Source organism: Orycteropus afer, unplaced genomic scaffold (assembly GCF_000298275.1).
Source record: "Orycteropus afer afer isolate SDZICR_OR568_19922 unplaced genomic scaffold, OryAfe1.0 scaffold00036, whole genome shotgun sequence".
NCBI lineage: Eukaryota > Metazoa > Chordata > Mammalia > Tubulidentata > Orycteropodidae > Orycteropus > Orycteropus afer.
Genome location: NW_006921623.1, coordinates 14,932,200 through 14,950,638, shown reverse-complemented (window position 1 = coordinate 14,950,638; position 18,439 = coordinate 14,932,200). Strand labels below are relative to the sequence as shown.

The window sequence follows — 18,439 nt, the reverse complement described above, 5'->3', positions numbered from 1 at the left end:
GTTTTCCCGCCTCTATCATTGGTCAGTGTCTTAGTTATCTAATGGTGCTATAACAGAAATACCACAAGTGGGTAACTTTAACAAACAGAAATTTATTTTCTCACAGTTTAGGAATCTAGAAGTCCACATTCCAAGTGCCAGCTCTAGGGCAGGGCTTACTCTCTTTTGGCTCTGGAGGCAGGGCCTTTTCTCTCCTGAGCTTCTGCTCTTGGGCGATCTTCATGTGGCTTGTCATCTCTTTTCCCCCATCTCTACTTGCTAGCTTGCATTTAATCTCTTTTATTTCTCAAAGGAGATTGACTCAGGATACACCCTACACTAATTGTTTCATTAATAAAACAGACAATCCATTCCCAAATAAGATTATAACCACAGGCATAGATTTTAGGATTATATATTTTGGGGGGACACAAAATCCATAACAGGCAGTGAACTAGGTTTTGGGATTTAGATCAAATCTCCTGACTAATAGGTAGGCATATGTGTGGAAAGTATTTGGATAAATATTTTGTTTGTTTATAGTATCAGGAGGAGCTCTGGTAGCATAGTGCCCAAGGCACTTGACTGCTAACCAGAAGGCTGGCAGTTCAAACCCACCAGCCACTCCTCGGAAGGAAGGTTGGGCAATCCTACTTCTGTAGTGATACTGCCTCAGAAACCCAAGGAGGGGTCGCTATGAGTCGGGGCCGACTCGACGGCACATAACAACAACAACAACATAGTATCAGGTGGACCCTGTTTGGCCAATAGGATCTATGCTTGTATTACCTCTCTCTAATTCATAGGGAATCACCAGAAGAGTTTAAACAAGGGAAGAGTGACTGTCAAATTTGCTTAGCAACCTAGAGAGTAGATGTAGAGCACTGGAGACAAGGAGACCTACTTACATTTGAAAATATATGCAAAAGTTAAATTGTGGACAATCCTGCAGAAAAAAAATAAATAAATGGGACTAATATGCTAATTGTTTTTGAATTCCAATCATACAGCACAAAATAGAGAAATAAGCCATTTTCTTGACAGGTTACACCCTTCTCCCCAAAAGGCTCCTATTGCTCACTAAAACCAAACAAAATCACTGCCGTTGAGTCAGACCCGACTCATAGCAACCCCTCCTTGGGTTTCCAAAGCAGTGTCACTACGAAAGTAGATTGCCCAGCCGTCCTTCCAAGGAGTGGCTGGTGGGTTTGAACCAGTGGTATTAATACAAATCTGAATATTACCTGGGATATAGAACAACACCCCAGGTAAACTGTTGAAGTCATTTTCTTAAAGTTTGAACAGAAATTTGATAGAGATTTTAGTCAGAATATGAACAGAGAAAGTGCTAAGTTGTGATAACTTTCTTTATATCAGCAACAGTGGGGTAAACCCATACATTTATGAAATACAATCAGAACAGGATTTAAGCTTCTGACTAATCTTTTAAAGAATTTGAAGCCTTTCATAGATTTAGCTTCAAAGTGATCTTGGTGTATCAGAAAAGAAGTCAGAAGCAATAAAGTTCAATAGCTATGTGAGTAGCAAAATAGGTATAAATAAAACAAAATAAATTTCAGTACAAAAGAAAAAATTCTAGATGCCCATTGAATCATAAACAGACCATAATTGGACAGTCACAAGTACAGAGTAAAATTTAATCCAACTACAATGATGGAAGATAAAATGTTTGTATTTTACTTTTTTCACTGACAGTATTACATCTAGTACTTGACTGTACAATCAGAGAATGATTTGTGGAAGGGGAAGAAGATTCCATATTACCATATTAAAGCTGTACTTCTTTGCTCCCTGAAAAAAGACCCTGGTGGCTTAATCTGCTGTTTAAGGAACATAGGCTAGAATAAAAGATTTAGGGAGAAAAAAAAACACTAAACATTGAAAAGCCATCAGTGAGGTCTTAAAGTATGGTTTTAAAGCCATCTTTTAAGAGTTGCTTAAAATTAAACTCTATTTTCATATACCCAAGATGCTTTATATATAAGGAGCCTAAAAACTGAGAGAAAAAATAAAATTAGTTCACCAAGAATTTGAAGTTTACCTGGGATTTACATTAATAACTTAGTGCTCAATAAACATTTATTAATATGATTATCATTTTTATTCTATAATTAATATCCAGTATACCTGACAGTCTCCAGTATAATTAATCTAACTATATCTGGACTTAAAGGACCTGATCCTAAAGATTAAAACATGGTTATTCTATGCACTTCACAAATTGTGTAACTTGCTAACTTATGTCCTTAGCATCATGGGTGGCATAACATAATGACCATTAAAGTCACAGAAGTTTTAAATAAAAAAAATAAAGTCACAGAAGTTTTATAATTATACTTTAATCCTCCAGTAGAGGGTATCAGATAGAGGTATGTCTTAGAATATAGCAAACTTATAAGTCAAACCTTTTAATTTACATTAAAAGTGATATATAGAGGGTTATAGAAAAGCCACTGATTTTTTGAGTCCCCTGATTATCTTAATCTTTTTTTTTTCTGGTTTCTATTTTGAACTAAAACTGTTTAGTGATCTCCAAGCATCAAACATACTGCTGTAAAAAAAAAAAAAAAAATCACAATATATTATCTATGGTGAAATTAAAACTATTAAATAAAGATTTATTTTGATTGTTGTAATTTTCATTACCAAGAATACTTTTTCCTATTCTCTAAAAATTAGGACTGAGAGGACATGAGAGAGGGAGGTAATACTTCTCAAAGCCTTCCGTGTATCCTGGACTCTGTTAGATGCTCTGCATACATTATCTCATTTGGTTCTCACAACCCTATAAGGTGGGTGGAGTTATCCCTATTTTAAATAGGAGAAAAATTGAAGTTCAGAATAAATAACTTGCCCAAAGTCACACAGAAAAATGATAAAGAAAAGACTTAAGCTCATGTCTAATTCCAAAGGCAAATGTTATTTTCACTATATTGGCCTACTCTTGAAAAGCTATTTTTATTTAGAGTACAATTTTTATTTATTTTTTATTTTTATTTAGATACAATTTTTAGGAGCTCTGGTAGTTTAGTGCCTAAGGCACTTGACTGCTAACAAAGAGGCTGGCAGTTCAAACCCACCAGCCACTCCTCGGAAGGAAGATGGGGCAATCTACTTCTGTAGAGATACCACCTTGGAAACCCAAGGAGGGGTCGCTATGAGTCGGGTCCTACTCAACGGCACATAACAACAACAACAGATACAATTTTCATAATTAGATTTTTTAGATAAGTTATGAAAGGCTATGAGCTGCTATGAGTCAGAATCTACTCAATGGCAGTGGGTTTGGTTTCTTTCATTAAAGGTTTACCTTTTAAGAATAGCTTTTCTTTGATCATAACAGTAATATACTTATTGCATTAATTTTAGAAAATAAAAATCACCTATAGTTTTCCAAGGTTCTTTACAAACATAAGTAATATGTTAATTCAAAGCAAATACTTGAATTGTAGCAAAATCAAATTTGAAGAAATAAAAAGATCATTGAAAAGAGACTCCATTGTTCTCTTTTTTATTTTCCCTACTGCCATGAAAAGTATGAAAAAGTGACTGTCTTCTTTAATAGAGGACTTCATTCCCCTTTAGGTTTCTCCATATTTTTTCAGTTGGTCGCCATATCCACCACTGAAAGATAACAGTTAAAATTCTAAAATAACCCTTCCTATCCTGTGGTTAACCTAGTTAATGATATGAGTATCTATAACTAAAGATAAGTGTTTTGGTTACCTAGTACTTCTCTAACAGAAATACCACAAATGGGATTGCTTGAACCGACAGGAGTTTATTCTCTTATAGTTCAGGAGGCTTGAAGTCCAAGTTCAAAGTGCCAGGCTCTAGGGGCTGTGTGAAAGCTCCTCGACCTTGGGCTTCAGCTCTGCCTCTTGCTCCCAGCCCACTGAAGCTAGAGGCATCTCTTCACTCAGGCAGCTACTGGCTGCTGAGGCTAACAAGCCTAAGGTCGACAAATAAAATGACACAGTGCCGATGTTACCAAACAACACAGCAAGCCATTGATTCAAGTCTTTTGAAAGTCCCAGAATCAACAGAGCATGGCAGGCTGCTGAACAACGACTTGGCTACATGCAGGGTTCAAACATGCCATAAGCTAGAGACCATTCTTCAAGGCCTCTCTCTATATACAGGAAGCAGACCACATACCAAATCACAATAGATTCCACCATGGAGTTGATTACCGTCTTATGGGGAATACTATATCCAGCTGCCCAGCCACTCAACCAAGCCCAGCCAAGTTGACACACAAACTTAAACACTGCAATAAGTACTATATGTAAAAGTATATTTCCTAGATGTGGTAGATGGAATGGTAATACAGTGGTTTTTACATTTGACCCATAAAAAAACCCATGATCTTTTCTGAAAACTACATTAAAATATGTAGATTCCTGAATTTTCTCTGCTTTACCAAATACAGGTGCTGTGGTGGTGTAATGGTAAAAGCATTTGGCTGCTAATCAAAAGGTTGTTGGTTCAAACCCACCAGTGCTCTGTGGGGAAAAAATGAAGTAGTCTGCTTCTGTAAAGAAATACAGCCTTGGAAACCCTATGAGGCAGTTAGTTATACTCTGTCCTACAGGGTCACCACTATGAATCAGAATTAACTTGATTACTGGGTTGATTTTTTTTTTTTTACAAAATACACATAATCTAACCATCATAGATGACTAATTTAATGGCACATTAACATGTTTATTTGTCAAATAAATATAATAAACAAATATACTTTAATTCTCTAGTGAAAAGTATATATGGCGTTATTATTATGACTTCCTATAGAATTGCCTTTCTGTTGAGAACAGAAACAGAATTGATGTGCCTTTCAAGGTAGTGATAGTTAATTTGAATAAATTAAAGACAATTCCTGTTAGATTTATGACACACATTAAACTCACAGAATAAGGAATAGTTATAATAGTGAAAGTCATGTAAAGATACATTTTATTTGTCAAGATAAACTGTGTTCATTTTGGCTCCCCTCGGTTTACAGTTTTCTAATTCTTCTGGAGGTGCATAGATATGAAACTGTGTAGGAGTCCCTGAATAGAGTAATGATGTTTCAGTCCTCCCAGTCCAAACCTTAATTGCCTTTTCACAACTTGGTCTGCAAAATTATTTCATCTTATTGTCTGGTATGAACTCTACAGTGAATTAGAGAAATCTGTTGGGGAATTTGCAATGACTCCAATAAATCAGCAATCTGTTCCCCATGTGATATTTGATGTCAAATTTCAACCCACTGCACAGTGGGACCCCAGTATATATTTACTATCAGTGTAAATAGGCACATATTCACCAACTCAGGTGCTTTGCCTTCCAGGAACTCCAAAAATATTCTGCATGGAGTGCAGAGTATAGTAGCCATTAGTTTTTGCAGCAGTTTCCTTTCCAACAGATAACAGTATCAGGAGATGAGAGAGGTGTGTTCCTCTAATGACCTATTTGCTTGAGAACCTTAGAGAAGAAAGAACAGCTAAAAAGTTCTCCAAAGACACTTGTAACTTGGATATTTTTCTGGGTCAAAGTAAAATAAGAAAGGTCAGTTGAAATTGCAGAATATATGACTCCAGTATCAACAATAAAAGACGGGAAAAGATTAAAGAAGGAAAAAGAAACAGGCACAGAAGAGTCTCATGCCAGCTTCAAGGTTCCTCTATTTATGGAAGTTTTGCCCATTAGTTTGCACCATTTGCTAATTATTTTCTGTCTGGTTTCCTGAGTAGGGGAGAGTCTCCTGGAGAGGTAGTAAAGCTGTATAGTTAGGTGGCATCCCTTGCAGCTTCCTCAATCTCTTCTAGCAGTCCTTCTTCCCATATCCCAGCTTCTTACAATAGTTGCGTATTGACTTTTCATTCTATTCGTTGGTGCCCCCAGATAACAGTTTACTCTCATTGGGCGTAATTTCAATTTACTGGTAACACTGCAATCTTAAGTTTCTTTTTGATTTCTTTGTCTTTCTCCATATGTTCCTAAGACTGTTGCTGCCTATCATTACTCGAGAAATTGTCTATCCTTGCCATCTAATTGCCTTTTCTCCTATTTGTGTTTGTTGAATTCCTGGCAACAAGGCTGCCACAAAAGTGGAGAGGACCAAGGATCTATTCTGAGCTTCCTCTGAATCCATCCCTATAAATTTAGAAAATGTCTCCATGAGCCACTGATGAAAATCAGTAGGGGCCTCTCCCCCAGCTCACCTTCACCCAGCAGAAAGGCTTCAAGGTCTGCCATAAGCAACCCCTCATGGTGAATTCCAAGGTGGGAAGAGTGGCCTGTGTTGTTGAATAGTTGGCTTCTGAGGTCATGAATTCCCTTAGGAAGATGTTGTCATTTTGCTCCCACCTTCATGACTCAAGCAAAGTCAGCCAGAGGCAATACTCTGCAACAGCCACTGTGCATCCCATGCCTACGGCTGTTAGACTGAAAACGTGCCATGGAACACCTTGTCAAATTTTGGTAGATCTTCTCAGGGCAGTGGAAAATAACTCTTAGAATGGGTAATAGCATTCTAATATATGATAGGCATGTTTGCCATATCTGGTCCTCCCGGCAGTCCTGGGTAACTTCTAAGAGGCATAGGACTGATTTATTTTATGTAGTTGATTGGTGTAGCACTGTACTGTCAGTCTGATTTTGCCATTGAGTAGCCTGACTCCTTTTTATTCCCTTTCTTGCAGGTTACCAAGGCAATCACTCACCAATCTGATGTCGTAATTCTTGGACCCAGTCTCTTATCCAAATTCTCAGATTTGTTCTTTTCTCTTAATCATTTTGGCTTCCCTAACTATGTTTTCCATGTGTTTTTTGTTTGTTTGTTTGTTTGTTTTTAAGTTTCTTGGGGGGGGGGGCATGTCTTGGAATGGAGTCTATATCAAGACATGTGAATAGGGTTGGCAGTTCTTCCCCTTTCCAATGGAAGTCATCATCAGGGTCCATCATTGTTGGGAACACTCCATCCAAGAGGTCATTATCCCTCTCCTCTAGGTCCTGGATTGAGGCAAAGAAGGTTAAAGAAAAGTAAGACAGAGGAGCAACAGCAGAGAAGGGTTGAGAATGTGGAAAGATAGAAAATTTTCAGTTTTTTAGTCATATCCTCCAGTTTCTTAATTCACTTTTTCTGGCTGTCTAGTCCATTCTTTCATTTATTTCTTGAGATCCAGAAATAACAATAATTTTTTTGTTTTGAATAAGTTTTTTCTTTTTTCTAAAAAGCTCTATAAATATATCATCTTGTCTACCTCAGAAGAGCCTTCCTTTGGCAATTGATAAGTATACCTATTCCAAACATGACAGAGTAAGTTAAGCCTTTTAAGAGAAAGACCTGCTGATATAACATTGTGATTTTCCCATATTTTTCAACCATTAAAGCCAATGGTGAATCAGATGGGAACTCAAAGCCTGCATTATCCATTTTGCTCAATAATAACTCAAAATTTGCAGTGAAAGTTTGAAATTTTCCCAGTGGGAGAACTCAATCCCACAGACACTTTTTAGCAAACAAGGTATTTTAATCAGATCGAAGTTGGCCACAAATCCTACACAAATGCCTAGTTTTTTTCCTCCTCCTCTGTCAATTAGTGTGATTGTGAATTTGTTCATTTCTTCTAGTAATTCTGTCATCTTTTGTATTACTCTTTTAGAGACCTTTTACATGCATACAAGTTCAGATTTATCATACCTTCTTTGTGAATTGTTCATTTTTTATCAATATGTAAGAACTTTTTTTATCCTAGTACTGTTCTTCCTTAAAGTGTATTTTTTTCCAATTTTAATATTAATAGAGCTGTATCAAGTTTCTTTTGGTTTACAATGCCTAATGTAGAAGATAAGAATATGTTCAGCTGCAAACAACAGAATATTAGAGTACAGTTGCTTAAAACAAGCAAGGGTTTCTTTTTTCTCAGTTAACAAGAAGCTCAGAAGTAAGTATCAGTCCATCTGCTCAGTAACCCATGCTTGTTATGTTTCTGTTTATCATTCCCAGTGTAGCAGCTTTCATCTCCATGCTTGTTTTCTCCCCACGAGAGTGCTTTTTATTGGGAAAACATACCCAGCCATACTTCTTCTTACATCTTGTTAGGAGAATCTACTCTTAGACCAGTCACTGGCCAACTGAGATGAGAGTAGCATGAGTACCTTCATTCATGTTAGGCCCTTTCCTTGTCATCTATTTTCCCTTTCCCTTGTGTAAGGAAAAAAGGAAATAGGAAAAGAAGAGGATGCTGAGAACAACATTTATTATGTCTATGGCATGCTACAACATCCTGTTGTAATTCTCTAGGGTCTATGTCCTGTAATTGCAAATGATCTGCTTTACACACGTTTTATGAAAGTTCTTTAGTTAGAAGTTGGCCTCTTCTATATCTAGAAGGAATAAAATGTGAGAGTTGCCCTTACTAAATGAAATCACCAGGAAGAAAATGGTTATGCAGGCCTCTCTCTATAGCCAAAAGCAGTTAAATGCTTGTCCCAGTAAACCAAACATCATTACCCATTGCTGTCAAGTTGATTCTGACTCATAGAAATGCGATAAGGCAGAGTAGAACTGCCCCCACAGGGTTTCCAAAGCTATAATCTTTACAGACACAGACTGCCACATTTTTCTCCAGAGGAGCGGCTGGTGGGTTCAAAGTCCCAAAGTATCCCTTAGCAGCCAAGCATACAACAACTGCACCACCAGGGCTCCTTCAAACATCATTAGTGACTAATAGAAAAACTGTACTTCAATTCTAAAGCATAGATGTTGTTGTTGTTAGGTGCCATCGAGTCATCTCCGACTCATAGCAACTCTATCTATGCACAGCAGAACAAAACACCGCCTGGTCCAACACCAACTCCACAATCCTTGCTATACTTGAGCCCATCACCAAAGCCTTCCCCTCTTTCATCACCCCTCCACCATACCAAGCATGACATCCTTCTCCAGAGACTGGTCCCTTCTGACAACATGACCAAAATAGGTGAGATGAAGTCTGGCCATTCTTGCCTCCAAGGAGCATTCCAGCTATACTTCCTCCAGGACAGATTTGTTAGTTCTTTTAGCAGTCCATGGTACTTTCAGCATTCTTCACCAGCACCACAATTCAAAAGCATCAACTCTTCTTCAGTCTTCCTTATTCATTGTCCAGCTCTCACATGCATATGAGGTGACTGAAAATATCATGGTTTGTGTCAAGCGCACCTTAGTCCTCAAGGAGACATCTCTGTTCCTCAGCACTTGAAAGAGGTCCTTTGCAGCCAACTTGCCCAGTGCTATACATCATCTGATGTCCTGACTGCTGCTTCCAATGGTATCAGTTGTAGAACCAATCAATGCGAAGTCTTTGACAACTTCAGTCTTCACTCCACTTATCGTGATGCTGCTTATAGGTCAGTTGTGAGGATTTTTGTTTTCTTTATATTGAGATGTAATCTATACTGCAGACTGTATTCTTCATTCTTCATCAGTAAGTGCTTCAAGTCAACCTCACTTTCAACAAGCAAAGTTGTGTCATCAGCGTATTGCAGGTTATTAATGATTCTTCCTCCAATCCTGATGCCACGTTCTTCATATAGTCCAACTTCTTGGATTATTTACTCAACATATAGATTGAATAAGTATGGTGAAAGATGCAACCCTGACACACTCCCTTCTTGATTTTAAACCATGCAGTATCTCCTTGTTCTGTTCAAATGGCAGCCTCACAGTCTATGTATAGGTTCCTCATCAGTACAATTAAGTGTTCTGGAATTCCCATTCTTCTCAATGTCATCCACAGTTTGTTATGACCCACACAATCAAATGCTTTTTTGTAGTCAATAAAACACAGGTAAATATCTTTCTGGTATTCTTTGCTTTGAGCTAAGATCCACCTGACATCAAAAATGATATCCCTCGTCCCATGTCCTCTTCTGAATCCAGCTTGCACCTCTGGAAGTTCTCTGTCAATATATTGCTGCAACCATTTTTGAATTATCTTCAGTAAGATTTTACTTGTGTGTGATATTAATGATATTGTTTGATCATTTTTGTCTTTTGTGGGATCACCTTTCTTTGGAATGGGTGCAAATATGGATTTCTTCCAGTCAGTTGGCCAGGTAGCTGTCTTCCAAATCTCTTGGCATAACCGAGTGAGTGCCTCCAAGGCATCTGTTTGTTGAAACATCTCAATGGGTATTCTGTCAATTCCTGGAGCCTTGTTCTTTGCCAATTCCTTCAGTGCAGCTTCAACTTCTTCCTTCAGTACCGCAGGTTCTTGAACATATGCCACCTCCTGAAATGAATGAACATCAATCAATTGTTTTTGGTACAGTGACTCTGTGTATTTCTTCCATCTTCTTTTGATGTTTCCTGTATCGTTCTGTATTTTGCCCATAGAATCTTTCTATATTGCAACTCGAGGCTTGAATTTTTTCCTCCATTCTTTCAGCTTGAGAAATGCTGAGCATGTTCTTCCTTTTTAGTTTTCTAACTCCAAGTCTTTGCACATTTCATTATAGTAATTGGCTTTGTCTGCTCGAGCTGGTCTTTGAAATCTTCTGTTAACTTGTTTTATCTTGTCATTTCTTCTATTTTACTTTAGCTACTCTCCACTCAAGGGCAAGCTTCAGAGTCTCTTCTGACATCCATTTTGGTCTTTTCTTCTTTTCACATCTTTTTAATGACCTCTTGCTTTCTTCGTGGATGATGTTCTTGATGTCACCCCACAATCATTAATCCCATAATCTTAACAAAAGCATTAATACAGAATAAAAATATAGTAAGGGTGTAACTAGTTAAGTTTTATATTCATAAATAGCAGGTTTATATGTTCTCTGAAAAGCAGAAGTTTAAGTGATTTGTCTTTCTAAACTTCCACATACAGGACTATTAAACTACCTACTGTACATGGCACAATACTTATATAAATTAATTCCTTTGAAATAATCAACGTGTGTGCACATGAGGTCTTGAGTTATATCATTTCTATTTAATTCCTACTAGCTTTCTTCAGTTTGCTGCTCTTCAGTCATTCCAGAAACAGCTTTTGCCCTACATGTGCTTAGTGATTGCAGATCCAAATGCTTATGACACTATTATTTACCACAGTTGTCAGGAGACTAATTCAATTTCATTATTTTCCGTGAAACTTAACATCACTTTTACATCATTTTGTTACACAATGACCAGGCTATCAGGTAGCTTTTTTACTTAGAAAATGTTGTTGTTGTTGTTATGTGCCATCGAGTCAGACTCGACTCATAGCGACCCCTCCTTGGGTTTCTGAGGCAGTATCACTATGGAAGTAGATTGCCCCATCTTCCTTCTGAGGAGTGGTTGGTGGGTTTGAACCTCCAGCCTTCTGGTTAGCAGTCAAGTGCCTTAGGCACTACACTACCAGAGCTCCACTTAGAAAGTAGGACCACCAATTCTTTGTGAAGAAAACCACAAAACTTTTCAAATCAAAAACAATTGAAAAGACTACCTACCATGTACCTGAAATGGAAGGCCATTATAAAGATGTTTATTCTGACCAAATTCCCTTATCCCATGCTCTGAAACTTCCAGTGTGTCTGAATCTGCCTCTAATCTTGCCTTGGACCATTAGGATGGGCCTATTGAACTAAGAACAATATTTTTGGTTTGGATTTGTAGCCTTCGATGTCAACAAAGTCGGTCTATTTCTGTTTTGTTTTGAAAATGACTAGCCGTATGTTAGATGGTTCTAGTGATTCCCAGGAGACCACTGCAACAGTACGTATAGTAATAAACCTAGTGTTTGTGTTGCACTTAAAAGTTAAAGCATTTACCTACATTGTCTCATTCAGCCATCGTCAGCTCCAAGAAGTAAATAAGATCTGTCTCTAGATAAGAAAATGGAGGCCACTCCTTGGAAGGAAGATGGGGCAATCTACTTCCGTAGTGATACTGCCTTGGAAACCCAAGGAGGGGTCGCTATGAGTCAGGTCTGACTCGATGGCACATAACAACAACAACAACAACAAGAACTCAAACTGTAGAAGAATGTAATAGTTGCATTCAAGGCAGGAGACGTTTTCTTTTAAAGACATTGGATTAGTGAATCATCAGGTTAAAGTGTACAAGCAGAGCCTGGTGCTAGATAAATACTTCTTGAATGACTACACCCTTTGAGTTGGGCATTTTCTTTTAGACACTAAGACTGCTAATCCAATTTGGAATGCCCTTTAGTCATTGTTAATCCTTGTCCAACACAATATTATTGGACAGAAACCAGGTGTCTTTTTATTGGGAGAAATGGAAAGTATGTCTTGTATGAGATTAGGCATCGTGAACATGTATTTCTCTCTGTGAAGGTGTAGTGCGTTGTTTTACATTGGTCACCTAATTGTGTACGTTATTTTAACCAGTGGATTGAAATACAGGCTTAAATTCTTGAAAAGGAACAGTTTTTAGCAACTCGTAAATAATCCATTCCACTACCTTTACAGATACTTTTCTGTGTGACTTGTTTTTACATTTGAATGAAATTTTTACTGTGGTTGAAGCCCTTTGTTTTTTCCCTATCTTGATCAAAAAGGACTTGTGTCTTTCTGACTAATTAATCTTTACAACTTTACATTTGAAACCACTTTATTTTCCACCATCAGAATTTTCTTATTTTTTTTCTTACAGATCATGATATTCAGCATCTAAGTTATCTCACTGTTTTCTAAACTCTGTGCAATTCCACCTTAAATTGTAAATCTTCTGTTGTTATATGATCATTTTTGCTTAAAGACATGAATTAATTTAATTGAAATTGGGTTTTGTTGTGTTTTAAGTATTCTAAAATAATCTTTCAGCCATGGAAACAAAGAAGTATTTTCCTGCCGTGGAATAAAATTGGCAGTAGATTGGTTTTTGGAAAGAGGCCACAGAGATGTTACAGTTTTTGTTCCTGCTTGGAGAAAAGAGCAATCCAGACCTGATGCTCTCATTACAGGTAAGCCCTCTTAGCTGTTTGTTCTTAACTTCTTTTCACCACTGCCAGGTGTTCTGTTGAATAATATGTTAACATGGTTAACAAAATCTGTTAACCTGTTTACTTAATCTGTGTGACTGTCATATTCTCTTGGATGGTACATTAAAGTTGTTTTCAAGTTTGAAAATTACCTCACTATGTTAACTAAACATTAATTCTTGCTACATAAGTCACTTTTTTTCCTCTCATTTGTCTAGTAATTTTGACTTAGGATATTGTAAATTCTGAATTTTAGAGACATACTAGAAGTCAGGAGACTAAAGTCAAATTCCAGCTTTGCCATTTACTGGCCATAGGACTATGAGTAGCACACTGGACCTCTGGCCCCCAGTTTTTTCATCTGCTCTATGAAGTTAGACTAGGTAGCTGTCAAATTCTAAGTATTACAGGTCAAAAAAGCTGTCTGATGTCAAGTAAAAGGAAAGACTCGATCCCAGTAAAGTGTTTATATTTGCATTATTTTGTACTTTTTAAATGTTTTAAGTTTCAAAGATGTCCTCTGTAACTGTTAATTATCGTTTAACATTTTCCTCAAGTTCCATGATTCTCACTCAGCATCCAACCCTTCTCATCCCTCTTTCCCCTGCAACGTTAACAAAAACTTGGAGGGAAACTAGGTGAAGAACACCACACAGCTTTTCAAATCAAAAACAATTGAAGACACTACCAACCATGTACCTGAAATGGAAGGCCATTGCACAGATGTTTATTCTGACCAAATTCATTTACATGTATAATGTTACCCTGTCTCTGTGTCCTTTTTTTCCTTTAATACTTGACAAAACTATCCTGAGCCATCTGGAAAGACAGGTGCAAGAATAGCTAACGAAGTATAATAGGAGATGGTGACTGGCCTATCAAATGTTAAAATATTCTCTTTATCTATAATCATTAAATCATTGTTAAACTAGCACCAGAATAGATAGGCAAGCAGTGACAGAGTTCAAACCCATGGAATCAGACCCTAGTGTGAAAAATGTAAAATTGGAAACGCATAAGCATAATTCAACTAGTAGTACCGAGACATTGGAATACTGTCTGGAAAAAAATTTGTGTATTTATATTCTTATACCATATCACAATAAATTCCAGATAGCTTGTAGTATTAACTGTCAGAAATCAAGCCACCATGTAAATAAATAGCCTTTGAATAACAGAGGAACACCTTTACAAATTTTAATGTTTTAGAAAAAAATTACAAAGTATAAAATAGATTTAATTATATCAAAGTTTAAACTTTTGTGTCTTGGGGAAATGTCTTAAAAATGTAAACCAACTGATGGCCTACAAGAAGAAAAAAAAAAGAATCCATGCCCTTAATGCAGAAAGAACTTATACAGATTGGTAAAACAAACACAGAGCTCTCTCCAGTAATAAATAGTAAAACGACACACACAGACAACTCACAGAAGAAATACAAATGTCAAGAAGAAAAAATGTTTAACCTCATTAGTAATGAAAGGAATACAAATTAAAACAGTTGTTATTTTTCACCCATGAAATTAGCAGACATTTAAAAACTGAGAATATCCAGTACATGGAGGGAGTTCCACTGCTGTGGAAATGTAAATTGTTGCAACCATTTTGGAAAGCAATTTAATCCTAAAATATTAATACTCTTGGAGATACTAGTTCCCCCTTAAGAAAACGTTACCAAAAGATAATCAAAGATACAGGCAAAGATTTATGCCCAATGACATTCAGTGCAGCTTTATTTATAATAGAAAAAAAAAATGGAAACAAACTATACATTCATCATTAGAAGAATGATTCAATAAATTAGTGCACCTCAGTGTGATGAAATGTGCATTAGAATATTTAGGAAGAAGTTTTAATGATCTAAGGAAGTGCTCCTTTACACTATCAGCAGATTTTATTATTGTGTGTCTTTACTCACACGTGTACATATACTAACAATGGGGGAAGAAATTAGAGAGAAAATGACTAGAAGGAAATACACCAAAATGTTAACAGTAATTGCCTCTGGGTTGTAGCTATACGAGGTCTTATTTCCCCTTACTTCTCTTTTTCTTTATTTTGTACAGATAACTTTTAATGCTTTGATAATCAAAAAAGTAAAGTAAAAAAGAAAAAAATATTTAAGTGTGTAAATGACTGGAAGATTTCTAGAGCATGGAACTGGTATGAGATCAAGAGGAAGGGAAAAGTATGAGGTGTGGCAGAGTTTAAGAAATATCAGCATGCCCTGTCTCTAGAATACATCAGTTATACAATTTCCTTTGTAAAATTCATAGAGTTATTGTCAAAAGGTTTTAGCATCCCCCATCCCAGGGTAATAATTCTACTGAGTAAAGCCTTCAATCAGATAATACGTGGTAAATTGAATAGTTCACTGTTTTTTTCACTTTTAAATATTTCACTTACAAAATGTACCAGAAAAAGAAACTTGATGAGAAATACTTTCAGCCATTCCTCGGAAGGAAGATGGGGCAGTCTACTTCCGTAGTGATACTGCCTCGGAAACCCAAGAAGGGGTCGCTATGAGTCAGGTCCGACTCGACCGCACATAACAACAACACAAGTGTCATAGATTCACACTAGTATCCTTTTCTATTCTTTTATTTATTTAACAAATATTTAACAAGCAGTAGAAGGCTGGCGGTTCAAACCCACCAGCCACTCCTCAGAAGGAAGGTTGGGCAATCTATGTCCGTAGTGATACCCCCTCGGAAACCCAAGGAGGGGTCGCTATGAGTCAGATCCGACTCAATGGCACATAACAACAACAACAGCAGCTCTGTATCAGGTAGCAGTGCCTGGGTGACACCGATGGTTAATGTGCTTGGCTACTAAACAGAAGTTCGCAGTTTGAGCCCAACCAGAAGCCCCTCAAAGAAAAGCCTGGTGATCTCCTTCTGAAAAATCAGCCATTGGAAACCCACAGAGCACAGTTCTGCTCTGACACATATGGAATCACCAAGATTCAGAACTGACTCAATGGCAACTGCTAAGTGGTACGTGTCAGGTTTTGCACTGTTGTTATCATTGTTAGGTGCCTTTAAGTCAGTTCTGACTCATCGTGACCCTATGTGTAACAGAACAAAAAACTGCCTAGTCCTGCACCATCCTCACAATCATTGCCATGCTTGAGCATCATCACAGCCACTGTGTCAATCCTTCTCATTGAGGGTCTTCCCTTTTTTCACTGACCCTTTATTTTACCAAGCATGACATCCTTCCACAAGGACTGGTCCCTTCTGACAACGTGACCACAGTATGAGAGACAAAGTCTGGCTATTCTTTTTTGTAAGGAGCATTCCGGCTGTACTTCTCTAACATAGATTTATTGGTTCTTCACCACAACTCAAATGCGTCAATTCTTCTGTGGTCTTCTTTCCTTTGTTGTCTAATTCTCATGTGCATATGAGGTTGTTTAAAATAACATGCCTTGGGTCAGGTGCACCTTAGTGTTCAAAGTGACATCTTTTGCTCTTTAACACTTTAAAGAGGTCTTTTGCAGCAGATTTGCCCAATGTAACACATCCTTTGATTTCTTGACTACTGCTTCCATGGAGGTTGATTGTGGATCCAAGTAAAATGAAATCCTTAACAACTTCAATCTTTTCTCCATTTATTATGATGTTGCTTATTTGCCCAATTTTGAGGATTTTTATTCTTTTAGGTTTAGGTGTAATCCATACAGAAGACTATAATCTTTGCTCTTCATCAGTAAGTGCTTCAAGTCATCTTCACTTTCATCAAACAATGTTGTGTCATCTGCATATCACAGACTCTTCTTCATGTAGTCCAGCTTTCCAGATTATTTGCTCAGCATACAGATTAAATAAGTATGATGAAAGGATACAACCCAGATGCACACGTTTCCTAACTTTAAACCATGCAGTATCCCTTTGTTCTTTTTGAATGACTGCCTCTTGGTCTATGTACAGGTTCCTCATGAACACAATTCAGTGTTCTGGAATTCCCATTCTTGGCAATGTTATCCATAATTTGTTATGGTCCACACAGTCAAATGCCTTTGCATAGTCAATAAAACACAGGTAAACATCTTTCTGGTATTTTTTGTTCTCAGCCAAGATCCATCTGACATCAGCAATGATATCCATCATTCCACACCCTCTTCTGAGTCCAGTTTGAATTTCTGACAATTCCTTGTCAATGTACTACTGCAATTGTTTTCGAATTAGCTTCACCAAAATTTTACTGGTGTGTGATAATTAATAAGGAGCTCTGGTGGTGTAGTGGTAAAGGCATTTGGCTGCTAAACAAAAGGTTGTCTGCTAACCCACTACCCACTCCATGAAAGAAAAATGAGGCAGTCTTCTTCTGTAAAGATTTACAGTCTTGGAAACCCAGTGAGAATAACTGTGAGTTGGAATTGACTCGATGGCAATAAGTTTGGTGTTTGGTTTTTGGTTTTGATGATAATGATTTAGTTTAATAATTTCTGCATTCTTTTGCATTACATTTCTTTGAATTGGGCACAGATATGGATCTCTTCCTGTCAGTTGGCCAGGTAGCTGCCTTCCAAATTTAATAGCATAAATGAGTGAGTGCCTTCAGTACTGCATCCATTTGTTGAAACATCTCAGTGAGTATTCCTTCAATTCCTGGTTCCTTGTTTTTCACCAATTCCTTCAATGCAGCTTGGACTTTTTCCTTCAATATGATTGATTCTGGATCATATACTACCTCCTGAAATGGTTGAAGGTCAGTTTGGTACAGTGACTCTGTATTCACTGGCCACTGAAAACATTGTCTGATATAGTGCTGGAAAATGAGCAGCTCAGGTTGGACGGCACCATAATAGGACTGGGGAAGGGCTGCCTCCTCAGAGTAGAGTCAACCTTAATGACAAGAATGGAATAAAACTTTCTGGACCTTCATTTGCTGATGTGGCACACACAACTTGAAATGAGAAGAAACAGTGGCAAAAATCCATTAATAATTAGAAAGTGGAATGTACAAAGAAAATCTAGGAAAATTAGAAGTTGTCAAAAATGAAATGGAACACATAAAGATTGATATCCTAGGTATTAATGGGCTGAAATGAGCTGGTGTTGACCATTATGAATCAGGCAGTCATACTGTCCACTATGCCAGGAATGTCAAATTGAAGAGGAATGGTGTCACAGTCGTCAAGATCTGTCCTGAAGTACAGTGCTGCCAGTAATAGGATAATATCCATATGTCTACAAGGAAGGTCAAAATTATTATTCAAATTTACTTACCAACCTCTAAAGCCAAAATTGAAGAAATTGAACATTTTTACCAACTTCTGCAGTTTGAAATTGACTAAACATGCAATCAAAATGTACTGATAGCTACTGATGATTGGAATGAGAAAGTTGGAAACAAAGGAGAAGTTTCAGTAATTGGAAAATATGGCCTTGGTGGTAGAAATGACACTAGAGATTGCATGATAGAACTGTGCAAGACCAAAAACTTATTCATTACAAATACCTTTCTTCAACAATGTAAAC

The 18,439-nt window shown here is 37.2% G+C and overlaps 1 protein-coding gene across 1 annotated transcript in view; it reads left to right on the top strand.

The window, feature by feature from the left end:
- ZC3H12C (zinc finger CCCH-type containing 12C) overlaps positions 1-18,439 on the top strand; it is a 40,224-nt gene that overhangs the window by 12,465 nt on the left and 9,320 nt on the right. Inside the window, exon 3 of the mRNA XM_007936573.2 lies at positions 12,796-12,935. Within this exon, the coding sequence (XP_007934764.1) occupies positions 12,796-12,935 (140 nt within the window). The remainder of the gene's footprint in view (positions 1-12,795; positions 12,936-18,439) is intronic.